This window comes from Drosophila subobscura, chromosome U (genome assembly GCF_008121235.1).
Source record: "Drosophila subobscura isolate 14011-0131.10 chromosome U, UCBerk_Dsub_1.0, whole genome shotgun sequence".
NCBI lineage: Eukaryota > Metazoa > Arthropoda > Insecta > Diptera > Drosophilidae > Drosophila > Drosophila subobscura.
Genome location: NC_048534.1, coordinates 6,721,797 through 6,737,154, shown reverse-complemented (window position 1 = coordinate 6,737,154; position 15,358 = coordinate 6,721,797). Strand labels below are relative to the sequence as shown.

General features: G+C 43.9%; 3 protein-coding genes across 3 annotated transcripts; 2 read left to right on the top strand and 1 right to left on the bottom strand.

The window, feature by feature from the left end:
- The first annotated feature begins 1,023 nt into the window (after positions 1 to 1,023).
- LOC117902422 (transmembrane protease serine 9) lies at positions 1,024 to 6,400 on the top strand. The gene is made up of 5 exons (XM_034813781.1): positions 1,024 to 1,831; positions 4,437 to 5,568; positions 5,627 to 5,762; positions 5,828 to 6,124; positions 6,184 to 6,400. The coding sequence occupies exons 1-5, from the start codon at positions 1,612 to 1,614 to the stop codon at positions 6,337 to 6,339; spliced, it is 1,941 nt and encodes a 646-aa protein (XP_034669672.1). The 5' UTR covers positions 1,024 to 1,611; the 3' UTR covers positions 6,340 to 6,400.
- A 140-nt stretch (positions 6,401 to 6,540) lies between these two features.
- LOC117901117 (N-alpha-acetyltransferase 20) lies at positions 6,541 to 8,032 on the top strand. Its single transcript, XM_034811752.1, has 2 exons — positions 6,541 to 7,153; positions 7,980 to 8,032. Exons 1-2 carry the CDS (start codon positions 6,541 to 6,543, stop codon positions 8,030 to 8,032), a joined length of 666 nt encoding a protein of 221 aa, XP_034667643.1.
- A 1,118-nt stretch (positions 8,033 to 9,150) lies between these two features.
- Positions 9,151 to 9,963, bottom strand: LOC117902425 (N-alpha-acetyltransferase 20). The gene has a single exon (XM_034813785.1). It carries the CDS (start codon positions 9,902 to 9,904, stop codon positions 9,353 to 9,355), a length of 552 nt encoding a protein of 183 aa, XP_034669676.1. The 5' UTR covers positions 9,905 to 9,963; the 3' UTR covers positions 9,151 to 9,352.
- Positions 9,964 to 15,358: the final 5,395 nt, after the last annotated feature.

The window sequence follows — 15,358 nt, the reverse complement described above, 5'->3', positions numbered from 1 at the left end:
GCAATTCATCGGCTCTTGAACTTGCTGCCCCTTCTCCTTCCTTTTCCTGTCCAAGCTGAGAACACTCCAATCTCGTTCCCATTTCGAGAGCAATCCCCATTGAATGGTTGTATAAAAAGCATATTCAACACTCCCACTTGACGATCAATCAAACAGGCGAATGTGCCCCAAAGCAGCACCAATTACAGACAATTAGTTGGCAAAATATTGAAATACAATTATCCCGAGAAGGTTCAGGGGCCACCATCAATGTGGTCTGGGCCGTGACACTTAGCTTCCCATCGATCAGCATTCGAGACGGGGATCAAGTGTGCTTATTGCAATGATCTGGCCAGTACTCGGGCAACAATTGACTTAATTTCTGAGACTTCTAACACCTCAGTTCTTTTTTCAATCCGTTGGCGGCGACTCGCCCCTGATTAATGTGGATTTTAATTGAATCCTGAGTTAAGCGGCATTCTCCTTGCCTCTAGTTCAACGGACGCCCAACGTCGTAAATTTTGCATGTTATTTTGTAAACACATTTGCATCGTCTGCCGATGGCACCCAGTTCCAGACTGCAGCCGGGACTCTGGTGGAACCACTGGGCAATGAAAACGAATCCAAAACGGGCTTTGGTCTACTTCATGTGGTCAAGTCTAAAATGAGGTACTAAATGAAATGTGCGCCACGGAATTTAAATGGAAATTTAATCTAGTCAATGCACCTGAAGAAATTAAATAGCAACTTAAAGCAAATAATATTTAACGATGGATAAAGAATACTAATTTGATGCAGAGATACCATTTTTTCCAGTTTGATGCCAACTTGAGGTGAAATTCTTCAAGTGCATAAAATGGTTAGAAGTTAAAGATGCAACCGCAGCAGGATTTCTTGTGGTATTAGTGTGCAGCCGCACAACTTCCAGGCGGCCAGTGTGTAGTTCCAGTTGCAGTCTAAGTCCCAGTCTTCAGTTCCAGTTGCAGTCTCAGTCTCTGTTGGTGCGTGTTCGGATTCGGGTTGGAAGAGACTCTGCCCCGTGCCGGTTCCTGTCTGGCTGGTGGGCAAAGGAAACGGAGGTGTTACTGGAACTAGTTTAGATGTGTCGACTCCGTGATCAGCGGTAGTTGTCATCATTGCGTTTGGCGTCGCGTGTGTCCGCCCCAGTCCGGCCCAATAAGTTGGCCAAAAGCGAACCAGTGAAGGAAAACGCGCTAAGAATTGACATTTCGGCTGGCGTCGCTGTCGCAGACGCTGTTGCTGTTGCTGCTTCTGCTGCTGCTGTCGTGTGGCAGAAAAGTTGTTAACCAAACCACAGAGACAACTGTTGCCTCAGAAGCGATCGGACCTTACTACCCAGCAGACGGTCCTGCCTGTCTAACGCACGAGACCAAGACCGAAACCGAGATCGAGAACTTCGTCTTCGTCTTTGCCGTCGTAGTCGCAGCCGTGAATGCCATCGGGGCAACGTGCCTGGCATTCCAAAAGAAATTCCGAGTCGCGATTCGTTGTTGCGGTTCTATAAACGATATAGCAGACAAGTTATATATGGTATCCTCAGTTCAAAACGAAAACAAATTGGGAAGATAACAGCAACAAAAACAGCAGCAAAAAACAAAAACAACAACGAAAATGTTTGCATTTTTGCGGATTTTATTACTTTGTGTGCATTTGCTGCATTTTAAAATAATCTCGGGAGTGGATCTGGATCTGCAAGAGGCATTTGGCGGTGCAGGAGCAGCAACAGGGGCACCTGCGGTGTGGCAGAATGTTGAAATCAAGGCGGCGCCCCAGGCAGGATCTGCCTTGGTCAATGCCACAGTGGAGCAGCAACTTGGAGTGTCTGTGGAAGGTGAGCAGATTCCTCAAATTATTAATTTTTCTATGGGAGTGCAAGCAAATTTGTTTCCTTAAAAAGTTTTTGCATTGGATTTGTAGTATGATCAAAAGAATTAAGACACGAACTTGGGCAAGTTTTTAGGGCAAAAGTTTGGAGTCTAAGCCTAAAATAAGAGGGACAAGTGAAAGCTATTCGATTTCTTCTCCCCAACAAATAAACTGCATGGCATTTCGTTTTCCCATGAGCTATCCAGAATGGGAACCATCTTTCTATATACACCCCAACAATATATCGCAATGTACGTCACCCAGCAAGTTCAACGACATCGGGGGAAGTCTTTTCAGATAGATAAGCAAATTTCATGCCTGGCACGCACCGAGCATTACTTGGTGTGACCTTCAGAAATCTATAAATGGGCGGCGGTATATGGCAACCATAGAGATAATGCGAAATTTGTTCGCCGAGTGTGTGTTGTTTGCCTTTACAACATCGTCGCTCTGTCAATCTGCCGGTATTTCAGCCCTTTGTGCCAGTTACAGAAAGATATTCTAGTGCTCCTCTGATCTGATCTGTGTGGGCAGTCGTGGACTTTCTGTTGAGATCAACTTCCACTTCAGCGCTTGTCGTGGCCTGTCGTCTGTCGCCTGTCAATGTCTCCTCCGTGTCTATTCTCTCTTTTATTTATGGCCAACAATTAGACAATTAGACTCTTTTGTGGGTTCTTTTGATGGACAGGCGTGTTCTGCGATAATGTTACTTTATTTTCGGGGCGACGACATAAGCCTATTAATTTGGGATGGTTTGGGGATTGGCCTATAAAAACAAATGGCATATAGAAGCTCATAAGCTGACACCTCCCACCGATTTATCAGGCAATATTCATTAAACATTTTTTTGGTGGTTTTTTTTTGCGTTTGGGCCAATTTGCTGAACGGCTGTTAACAGCAATGGACAACAATCGGAATCCGAATCGCGATTAATATCATTTATATGGCTCTTGGTCATATAAAATTTAAGAGTCGCCATAAAGTAGACCTCCAGTTGAAGATTGCAGTGCGGCTCCTGCCGCTGAATACAGGTTTGCATGCTGCACACGCCCCCCGATGCAAAGGCGGGGCAACCTGTAACGGTCTGGCAGACCTTGAACTTGCCACTGCCCCTGGATGTTGTTTAATCTTGGAGAGTATCTTGAGCATCAAGTGCTTGGCTCTGGAAACTTGTTGGGTGGGCAAAAGTAGAAGAAGGACCAATGAAAAATATTATAGAATAAATATCAGAAAATATATTTACCCTCTTGGGTTCCGTGAAAGCCTTTCACAGGCAGAACGCATTGATCAATCAAGTTACATTCGTTCCTCTGATTTCAGTTGACAGCTTGTCATAACAATTTTAAAGCCATCAATGAAATGTCTCATAAACAATGGACATTGAAACACGCAAATGTAAGCCACTATTTGGGGCAAGTGAGTAATTTTTGGTTTTCTGGCTTTGTAGAGGATTAAAAATTCCAAGTCAAGTGAGTCACTCACACAAGTGAACTAACATTTTGCTCTGGGTGTGTGTTTGTGTGTAATATGCAAATAAATCGTGCAGAAAATAAAACTTAATTATTGATGTGGGGCACGGCCTGAACGTATTCTCCATTACGATGGGTGTCGGGGGAAGGCAGAGACCACGTGCAGACCGCCCTCCTACCCCCCGAAACATAACAAATTTTATGCTCGATTTAATATCAATTAAGTTTACACCTCGACGATGGCTTATGCCATCAAGAAGCTCGTTTAAATTAGTCTCCACAAAAGCTAACAGCTCGTAAACGGCAATGTTTCTCCAAAGATAAACTATCCAAATGGCTTATTTAGTCAAATTTGATACTCCAGCTACGATTGGGTATCTATTCTATCCCATGGTATATGGGCCAAAACGAAGGCTGAGAAGAAATGTGTAATAAATTAGGGGAAATAGCAAATTCATGCTAAATAGTAGCAACAAAGAGCCGCAGATCGCAGCAGACAAAGCCATAGACCAATTTTAAGAAGCTGCCAATGGACCTGACAAACATATGACAATTGACAGTAGAAAGTTGCCGCAGTGGGGGGCACACCCGTGGGCCGTCTCTCGAAAGAAATGGCACAGCAATTGTCATTCAGTTTGACTCAAGGGAGAAAAAAACGAGCTTAAGTTTATTGTCAATATTCTGGGAAGCAACAAAAACGACAACGAAAAATGTCAAAATATTGAGTAATCACTGTCGGAGCGTGGACCCGAAACCTAAACCCGAAATCCAAAATCTGAAACGAAACGAAACGTGAACGAATGCTGGGTAAATATTGGTTTGTCTTTTCTACCCATTTTTCTGTTACTTAGGTGCTTTGTCAATAGCAGCCCAAGAGTTTGGCTAAAAAAAGAAGAAATGGGACTGGGGAGGGAGTAGAGTTCGAGTAGAAGCCACAGTTTTTGGCTAGGCAATTGCGTATGAAGCTCAGATCTTACGAGAGGAGAGAGGGTAACGAACTCTAAAGTGCTTCAAGTGAGGCTTCAAGTGAGGCATAGATGAGGTCATGGATCCCATCGATGGCATTTCCTTTTGCCCTAAAACCATTCTAAATTCTTGCAGATCCCTCGTCACCCAGCCTGGATCGGAGACAGCGTCAACTCTTCTTCGATCCGACGCTCTTTCTCCTGCAGGGCGGCATGGGCGGACTTGGCGGCCTGGGCGCCATTGGTGCCTCTGGTGGATGGGAGGGTTCCAAGTGCCTTACGAGTCAGGGTCAGCCCGGAGCTTGTGTCCGCATCAACAACTGCCGACAGTACTATCGGGTGGCCCGACAGCTGACGTTCATATCGCTGCGGCAGTGGCCACAGCAACCCCAGCAAAACCTCGGCTTGGGCGGAAACCTCTGCAACTTCTTCGACCAGCTTGGACGCATCAACAATGGCATCTGCTGCACGGACATGGATGCCAACACATTCGGAGTGTTTCCCTTGCCTACCCCAACGACAACAGAGAAACCTTCACCGGTAGCCGATGAGGGAGATAAAGTGGATGAGCCCGAGGAGGAGCCTGTCAATGTGGATCAGCCAGCTGACGAACCACATCCGGAGGATCCCATTGATAATGTTAACAGTGTGGAGGACACGCCGGACTTTCAGGATGTAAACACAATCGAGGCAAATGCTCCAGAACCCGAACCCGAACCCGAACGGGAGGCGGAACCAGATGTAGAGACGATACCTGTGTCAGCCACACCTGTCTACCCGTACCAGTGGCCATTTGGTTCATTTGCAGGAGGCCCCGTGGCTCAGTGGCCACCACCACTGCCCACACATCCACCTACAACTGGCGGCTGGCCGCCACCGCTGCCCACGCATCCGCCCAACCATCACTATCCGACGCATCCCGCGACGGCCGGAGTGCCCAGACCCACCACAGTGCCCAGCACCAAGCGTACGACTCCAAGACCCGCCGCCAGGCCTACCACCACCAAGCGTCCCACCTATCCAAGCTATCCGGTGACCTCGACGACCACGCGACGTCCAGTGAGCGGCTCCAGTGCCGAGGGCTTGCCGCTGCAGTGTGGCAACAAGAATCCTGTGTCGCCGGATCAGGAACGCATTGTGGGCGGAATCAACGCCAGTCCGCACGAATTTCCCTGGATAGCGGTGCTCTTCAAGTCGGGCAAACAGTTCTGTGGCGGCAGTCTGATAACCAACAATCACATCCTCACAGCAGCTCATTGTGTGGCACGGTAAGGCAACGGTCTGCAACTCCTGCTCGAAGTCTCTTCTAATGTCTCTCCCATTCAGCATGACCTCGTGGGATGTGGCGGCATTGACTGCCCACCTGGGTGACTATAATATTCGAACGGACTTTGAGGTGCAGCATGTGTCGCGCCGCATCAAACGACTCGTGCGGCACAAGGGTTTCGAGTTTAGCACACTGGTAACTGGATTCTCTTATTGGTATAAATACTTTATGAATCGTTTGTTACTTTTTCCTTCTCCTAGCACAATGATGTGGCCATTCTAACGCTCAGTGAGCCTGTGCCCTTCACACACGAGATTCAACCAATTTGCCTGCCCACATCGCCGTCCCAGCAGTCGCGCTCGTACAGCGGCCAAGTGGCCACGGTTGCCGGCTGGGGCAGTCTGCGGGAGAACGGACCACAGCCGTCGATACTGCAGAAGGTGGACATACCCATTTGGGCGAATGCCGAGTGTGCTCGTAAGTACGGACGTGCAGCGCCAGGTGGCATCATCGAGTCGATGATTTGTGCTGGCCAGGCCGCCAAGGATTCCTGCAGCGTGAGTTTCTACTGAAAACCATTTATCGTTCTCATTTTAATTGCTTGTTTGTATGATAGGGCGACTCTGGTGGTCCCATGATAATCAACGATGGCGGACGTTACACTCAGGTGGGCATCGTTTCGTGGGGCATTGGCTGTGGCAAGGGTCAATATCCGGGCGTCTATACGCGTGTCACGTCGCTGCTGCCCTGGATCTACAAGAATATCAAATAAATCTAGTATTTCGATTAGTCTAAGACGTGATATGTAATAAATCGACAAAAAAGTTAACGAATTACCAACAGCCTAAAAGTATGCAAGCTTTTCATGGATATTCGCAATGACATGGTCAGGGTTGTTCCAGTTTTCTGACTATATATCTCGAGTCAAAGTAAGTTTAAAATTGTCAAATAATCAGCATAAAATTCAGTCAAAATGAGCACACTACGAGAGCTGGTCCCAGCTGATCTGTTCAAGTTCAATTCGATTGTCTTTGATCCTTTTGTCGAGGGCTACCACATGGACTTTTATTTGCGGAAGATGATCAAAAATCCCAAGCTGTGCCAGGTGTCAGTTGCACCTGATGGTCGTCTCATTGGTTTGCTTTTAAGCACCCACGGTGTGAGCAAAAACGAAAAGTTCAAAAACGAAATTGGCAAAGACTTTCGCCCAACTTATGGACACATTTCGTTGCTGGCTGTGGCCGCTGACTATCGTCGCCTGGGCCTGGCAACGTGCTTGATGGGACAGTTCACGGAGATCGTGGAGCGCTATGGGGACTGGTATGTGGACCTCTATGTGCGCTCGAGTAATGTCACGGCCGTGCAGCTCTACGAGTTCCTGGGATTTATCAGGTATCGTTGGTTGCCATTTTTCTATGAGAATGAACATGGCTACGAATTGCGAATGCCCTTATGCCGCGATGTGGGACGGAAGTCACTGAAGGGCATCACAAAGAACAGATTCTATTGGCTCCACCAGGTGCTGTATGCGCTATTCAAGGAGTTTCTGAAGGGACTGAAGGCTCTTTATACCCGGTACTCGAAGAGTAAATAGGGTATATTGTATTTGTGCGGATAACGGTTGTATGTAACGCACAGAAGGAAACGTTTCCGACCCCATAAAGTATATATATTCTTGATCAGCATCAATAGCCGAGTCGATTGAGCCATGTCTGTCTGTCTGTCCGTCCGTCCGTCCGTCCGTCCGTCCGTCCGTCCGTCCGTCCGTCCGTCCGTCTTGTTTGTCGGCTAGTTCTCAGAGACTATAAGAGCTAGAGCCACCAAATTTTGGCTCCAGACTTCTGTATGCTCACACTGAAACCAGTGTATTTCAAAATTGAGCCACGCCCCCTTCCGCCTTCGCAAAAGGGCGAAAACCTCCCAAATCTACAATTTACAAGATAGCAGAAAACTAAAAACGTCATTCCGTAGGAAATGACCATATCTATCAGATCACCAAATTGGGATCCGATTGGATCATTATTATAGCCACAATGAAGAAATTAATTTGCAGTAGCCAAACCCACCCCGTCCCGCAGCATTCACACTCTGCTTCGCGCTGTTTATGGCCTCTCCCCCTGACACATCTCTGCCGCTGCCTCTGCCGCTGCCTCTGCCGCTGCCTCTGCCGCTGCCTCTGCCACTGCCTCTGCAGTGTGTGTCTATAGGGGAGGGTGGCGAGCTAAAGGAGCGTGTTGGCGTGAGCAGTGTTGTTGATGTAGATGACAGATGAAGAAAAAATGCAAAATTTGACAAATAACCGCTAAAGTGCAGATGTAGTACTGAGTGCCGGGTATAAAAGTTGTGACGCGTAAGAAGCGTCTCACACGTCCCTTCTCGTTTTTTCTGGTAACGCAAATAAAATATTATCAGAGGCCCAAAAGAACATTCCCATTAAGAGTTCATTGCACTCGTCGAGCGAGTAAACTAAAAGTTCGAGCAAATTGCCCGAAGGAAAAAGATAAAACATAAAAATATATGTCAGAAGCGGGGCATATGGAGACGAGATTTTTATACCCGGTACTCGAAGAGTAAATAGGGTATATTGTATTTGTGCACAAAGTGAATGTATGTAACGCACAGAAGGAAACGTCTCCGACCCCATAAAGTATATATATTCTTGATCAGCATCAATAGCCGAGTCGATTGAGCCATGTCTGTCTGTCCGTCCGTCTGTCCTTCTGTCCGTCTGTCCGTCCGTCTTGTTGAGCGCCTGGATCTCAGAGACCATAAAAGCTAGAGCCACCAAATTTTGCATCCAGACTTCTGTATGCTCACACTGTTACAAGTGTATTTCAAAAATGAGCCACGCCCTCTTCCGCCCCCGCAAAAGGGCGAAAACCTCCCAAATCTACAATTTTAAAGATAAAAGAAAACTAAAAACGCCATTCCGTAGGGAATGACCATATCTATCTGATCACCAAATTGGGATCCGATTGGATCATTATTATGGCCACAATGAAGAAATTAAGTTGCAGTGGCTAAACCCACCCTGTCCAGCAGCTTTTGTTGCTTTCACACATTCTCTCATTCACACTCTGCTTCGCGCAGTGGCAGAGGCCTCTTCCCCTGACACGTCTCTGCCTCATCCTCTGCCGAGACTCTGCCGCTGCCTCTGCCCTGACTCTGCAGTGTGTGTCTCTAGGGGAGGGTAGCGAGCTAAAGGAGCGTGTTGGCGTGAGAAGTGTTGTAGATGTAGATGACAGATGAAGAGAAAATGTTAAATTTGACAAATAACCGCTAAGGTGCAGATGTAGTACTGAGTACCGGGTATAAGAGTTGTGACGCGGCTTAAGACGCATCTCACAACGTTCCTCCTCGTTGTTTATATGACAACAAAATTTGAATTTCAAAATTCTGTGCGTTTTAAGTTGCGCAAACCGGGCCAAATGAAAAGTAAAATGGAAAATCATTGCGCGTGTTTTAGCCATCAGGGAAAAACCATACACTATACACACAATTCCTTTCTAATTTGTTTGCGTTGAAACATTTTTTTGATAATAGAAAAGACAGCAGCACGATCTGCAATTGGATTCTGTTTGGCATCGAAAGGGAAGATGAGGAGAAAAAGTATCTGCTCGTACGAGTCTACGTATCCGTACTTATGTTTGTATCTTCTGCGGTTTGTCTTTGTGCGTCAACGGAAATTCGTCTGCTCGGCAAGTATTCACCGCAATTGAGTTTTTCTTTAATTAGCTGTACACACAAATATGAGCTCAAATGTATGTCGAATAGTGTAGAGAGGATCACTGATCATCCTCGTCATCCTCCGATAGGCACTGGGGCACCGTGTAGGTGACAGCCACCGACCTACGAAGCACATCGCGTGCCAAAGGTTTTCTCATTTCATAGGCATTCTCCGGCAACGGCTCATCGTAGCAGTAGTAGTCCAGTACGGTTCTTCGCAGGACATAGCCCAGGGAGCTGTACAGAGAATGCGCTGCCCGGTTGCTGTGGCGAAGGAAGAGATCCACGTACAGGGCTCCCTTGCAATCTAGAGCCCGGTCGATGTGTGCCATCAGGAGTGTGGCCACGCCTATGCGGCGATAGGCATCGGACACGGTCAGGGCGCACACATGCCCATGCCACTCGTTACATTTACTCTTAAAATGCTTGCCAATGATGTACCCCATTGGCCGAGCCTCTGGCCCAGGCGCCACAGCGATCTGCGAGAGTTCCGGCCACTTCAGGAGATGTGTCAAGAAGAACTTCAAACTGTACACTTCGGTTTGGGCATCAAAGACAAGAGAATTGAACTTGAACAGATCCTCTAAATGCATCTCCCGCATGCTGGTCATAATGTCTGCTTATCGGCTGTTAATTTGGTGAAATTTTTATAAAAACTTTTGATTTTGATTGACGCAAAATTGAACAAACAATTGATTTCGATTGTGTGGCCATGAAAAGCAATTCAACAGACTTTTCCTACTGTCAAGTGTTTTGCCCCTCCCCCTGAACCGGTTCATTGTCAGGGTTGTGGGATGCTCAATGACCGCATCCACCATAAAGACGGATAGTCGACAGCCTCCAGAGGAAGCTGAAGCACACAAGAAGCGCCGAAAATCATTTGACGCTCCTCTAATGAGGTTAATGTTCGAGGCAATCGTTGACTCAGCGCCCTGTGCGCTTTTCAAAGATCTATTTATACCACTTAATGGCGCATTTTGCACAAAAATAAAGAAAAGTACGAACCGATATGTACATACATACATATGTACATGTAAGCATACATACATACATACATATACATATATCAATTATATCGGTAAAGAGCCAGCGGATCTATTTATAATCGAGAGCATCAGGCAGGCAACTTCGTTGCCTGGACAGGTGGTGGTCCGTCCCAGAAGATGAAGAACTTGAATTAGAAATTAAACGAGAGAGTACAGTAAATGTTAATTATCAACTCGAAATACAACATTTGTCTGCCGCCAGCCTCAAGATGAATGAGTTGCTAATTCCCCCCCAGACATTGCTCTTTTCCATTGCCGTACATCTGCCCCTTCCCTGCCAATGAGGACTATGCTTTGTTTTAGGCAGATCTATATACATGTATGATATACATATGTACTACATACATATGTATGTATATGTATGCACTGGATGTTTGCTTAGCTGTGCTTTCCTTCTAGTATTTATTTTCCAAGCATGTGTGATTTATTATGATTTATTTCAGCATCTGTCTCAGCAATGCAGGGCCAGCACGACGAATGGAATCATTCACATTGGTTCAGATACAAAAGGGGCTTTCCTTATATTCTCTTTTGTCACTCGATGATCAACACAACTAACGACAATTAAATACAAAATTTACTACAGTCGGGGTAGCAAATATATCAATTAATTGAAGACAAATGGAATGTAAAAGGTAACGAAAAACTCTTGCTTAAATTCATAATTCAAAGAAATGATCTAAATAAATAAACAAAATAAGTACGAGTACCATTTGATTAAATACAAAAATTCCCAATAGTTTTCGCACCTAGCATTAAATGCTTTTGCCCCAAAAGTTTTCGAAAACGTTTCGACTAGTGCAGAAGGTGTGAAAGAATCGAATGGAGAGTAATTTATTTAATGTTTCGAGAGTGTTCGGCACCACAGCTGGCTGGCTGGGGGGGGAAAGCGTACTGGCAGGAACAAGTACAAACAACTGCGGGCTTGCTCAATTTTTTTTGTTTCTTTTAAATAAACTCAAAATTCATAGAATAGAATTTTCCAAGCAGACGCACTTTCGCCACATGCAAACGGGCACACACTCACAGCCAGTGGCACGGGCTACTCGTATACTCGTATATAGACACAGACATGACCGATGGTCGAAAAAATACTATATAGAAGAGAAGAAGTAGAATTTGTTTCGAAATGTGAAATGTGTTTCGGTTTTTCGGCTTTTCGACTTTTCGGCTGAGGAAATTTCTTGTGCGAATTCAGTGCGACTTGGGCTGCTAACTTGAACGCGTTGCAAACGAGAAAAACCATCCGAAAGAAAGAAAATTTTCATCTAAAACTAACACATAGATATATATCTATATCGTCTATCTATCTGGCTGGGCTGTCTATATATACGTATATATATAGATATAGATACGAGTATTTTCTCTAGCAAAAGTGAGCAATGCGTCGTGCCGCGTTTTATTAATAGAAAATTACAAAATTCTGAACCGAACAATTGTGAACGAAAAGGGTTTTGCGCTACCCTCGAAATATAACTTGTTTCGATCAGGGAAAGCCCTAAGAGAATCCTCATACGATTTATAGATAAACATGAACAATTCGTGTATATTAGTGGAAAAAACTATTTCCCAGTGATTTAGTAGTGTTCGTGTTCGTGCCGAAAGTTATATAAGAAGGCGTGATATTTGGTGCAAAATCAATTTCAATTCATTTTTCATAATTTTATATAAATTTTCCATGAATTTTTCAGTGTTTCTGTGTGCATAGGTTTCCCTTGCTAAATCTTTTCGTAAAACTTGCGTGCGATTTGGCATAAACCAACGCCTACGGCAAAAAAAAAATAAATAGCAAGAAATCGAGATATTCCTTTTGGTTGCTTGCTGTGTGGAGGCGGTGCGTAAAAGTGATTTAAAGTTGAACTTGAAATAGAAAGCAGTCAGCAAAGATGAGTTCTGGGTAAGTTTCAATAGAGATCTAGATTTAAAAACCTTTTAAATTTTTTGTTACATATCTACGACTTGTGGCAGCTGCACTATATCTTGCCCAATGTTTTTCAAGTGTGGTCAGAAAACTAATAAAAAACACAAGCCCATGCCGGGCGAGCTGTTTGAAAGAATTAGAAAATAAATAAAACATATGTATGAACAGATACATATATCTCAAAATATATCTATATACCATATAGTATATATGTACAGAACATCTTTATGATGTCTTTCACAATTAAGGCTCTCTCTCTCTCTCACATGAGTTTTTATTTTGAAGGCCAACGATTCGCCCACGCTCATGCCCTCCCTCGAAGCTCTCTAGACTCGGCCCCATGGCGGTACACGCGCTTTTTGGCAGGCGACAATTTCTGCCTTCTTCCCGCCATCCCTGTCTAGCCCACACTTTAAGCGAATTAATTAATTAAATATCGTATTTTTCAACGAGATTTTGGTGCAGAATTTTATGTTATACAGCCAGCTGTCTCTCGTGGCCGTTTCTAAAAGCATTTGGCACACGTGTTGGGAATTTAGACAACTGACGGCATTCACCGGAAGTTTTCCTCTAGCCACGCACTTCACTCAGACAAATGCCAGAGAACTGCTCTCAAACAAACACACAAAAAAGTCAAGAATTTGGCATCAAATGCAGTTCATTTTTTGTTTGATTTTTTCAACATTTTTCTTCGGGCAGTTTTTTCTGATTTTTGTGATTTTTTTTTGCACTGCTCTGCTGACGTTGATGTGTCGCGCATAAATTGCCAGCACCCACGAGAATCGGCGATAATATATTGAGGAAATTGGGTCAAAATGATGCAAAAGAAAAAGAGAGCAAAAGCTAAGAGCATGGACAGAAGACAAGAAATTAATAATAAATAAACTAATCAATGGAAATGACAGATAATTGTTGTTCCCTACTAAGATGTATTCAACATCTAATAATTTGTGGAATTAAAAATGTTTAACTACGAATATAATCACAGCATTTAATTATCATGTATACGCCATGAGGATTCGTACTTGACATCTGTAAATCGTGTAAAAGCCCCAAAAAACATACATACATATGTAAATATTATATTGTCCATTAATTTACGTGTGAACTTGAAGCAAATATTGACAACGTAAATATTTCGTGTACATATATTTTTATTTATTTAAGTTTTTCGCGTCTCAACGACCGGACTTTTGATGCATTACCAGACATTGTGAGACATGACTTTGATTTTTGTCAACGACACTTATTTTGACACTTCTTTGTCGGTTGTTTTGCTTTTTGTAAATTGCGTAAATCAGGTGTGAATTTATTTGTTTTGCTCATTTTTGCATTTTTAATGGCATTCAATGGACTTGTTGTTGCACGCAGTTCAAGTTGATCGCAGTTGACCGTGAAATTCGAATGTACAGCGGGAGAATAATTGAAAGGAAGATGCCTACCATCGATAAGAAAGAAGAAATAAAACCGTCATGAAAAGACCACACCCAGAATACACACCACACTCAAAGGTCACTGGGAATATAATTATATTTAGAGCAGTCCCAAGATACTTGATTCTGTGATTCACAAAATTAATTAATTATGCGAGTTGATTGTTTTTTATACGTACTTTCACTTGAGCCTAAAAAAGGAACTCTCTCGTATCGAATTTTTGTGATTTAGTTTTTCCATTCCGCACATCAATTTCATGGCAATTTGTCAGCCAGCACCACAATTCAAAGTTAATGGGAAAAGCCCGAAATCGAAAAAAGGCGCTGGCGGGACACTGCTGGTCGGTCTGGCCATAAACGACGACCACATGTGGCTGCGACTGTGGTTGTGGCTGTGGCAGGAAAAATGTGCGGGTATAAAAATGACGTATCCTCCAATCAGCCAAAGCAAAAATATTGCCGCAGTGCATTGTGCAACGGGCGCCGCCGTGGTTTCACTTTCACCTGGAGTCGCGTTGACCCAGGCCAGATTAATATAAATAATTACAAGCCCAGGCTCAGACCCAGACCCAGACCCAAACCCAACCCAAGTCCAGCCTCCCCGCTCCGCTCTCTGCTTGATGGGCTCATGTCATGCAATCAACGCAACGTAGCGGCAATCGCAAATGACAAATGCAAAAACGAGCTGCAGACTCGAGTAGTCGTAGAAAGTGATGAATGGGCTCCCTGATTGCGACCCCCTCCCACCCATATACTCACCGTATATGCACACATTTTTTCCACCACTTCGGAAAGTTTCGCCCCTCGGCGTATAACACGTTTTTCAAGGTCAGTCCCAGCAATAAGAGGCCTGAAATATTATAATCTGACACATGCCCGTGTCCGCGGGTGTGGGTGGGATATGAAAATCAACTTTTTATTTATATATTATTAGCTTTCCCTCGCTTTGTTTTACGTTTTTCCTTGGCGATCTTTTTGTTGCTTCCGCTTTTAATGGCATTTAAACTTTGGTTCGATGTTTTTTTATGTTTGCAAATTGAGAATTATTTATAAATAGGATGATCGTACGCATTAGTTATACCCACTACTCGTGCCTACATATAATCCTTTTTAGTTGCTTTTGGCGTTTCCCTTATTTCTTGTTTAGTTTGGGGGATAATTTATGGGCACAACAGCTAGACTAAATGGCGTTGCCGTTAAATTTTTGAAAGCACTTTGTGTGCTTGTGCTGTTGTCGAATCAAATTCAATGGAAAAACATCAAATATTGATATAACTGGAAAATAATAAAGCTAAATATAACAATTTGAAAACCTGCTCTGCTTTGACTCATTCGTGGATTTATTTTTCATATATGTGTGTTTGGATAAGCCTTTTTAGCGCCACCTGTTTGTTGTCGGACAGCTAGAATCTGTTCACAACATCAAAGTATTTTCAGAAATATACATAAATATATATTCAGGAAATTTTCAACACCATCCCGGATGTGTGTAAGCTTGAGAGATTGCATTTAAATGCATCATAAAATAAAATCAAATCAAAAGAATTAATTTGGGTCAAGAAACCTAAACAAGCGCCAAAGGAAATGATTCTAAAAATTGTTTTCGAGAGACATATAACCATTTAAAACTTAATTACGAGTAAAGAGAATATTTTCTCTAAGCCA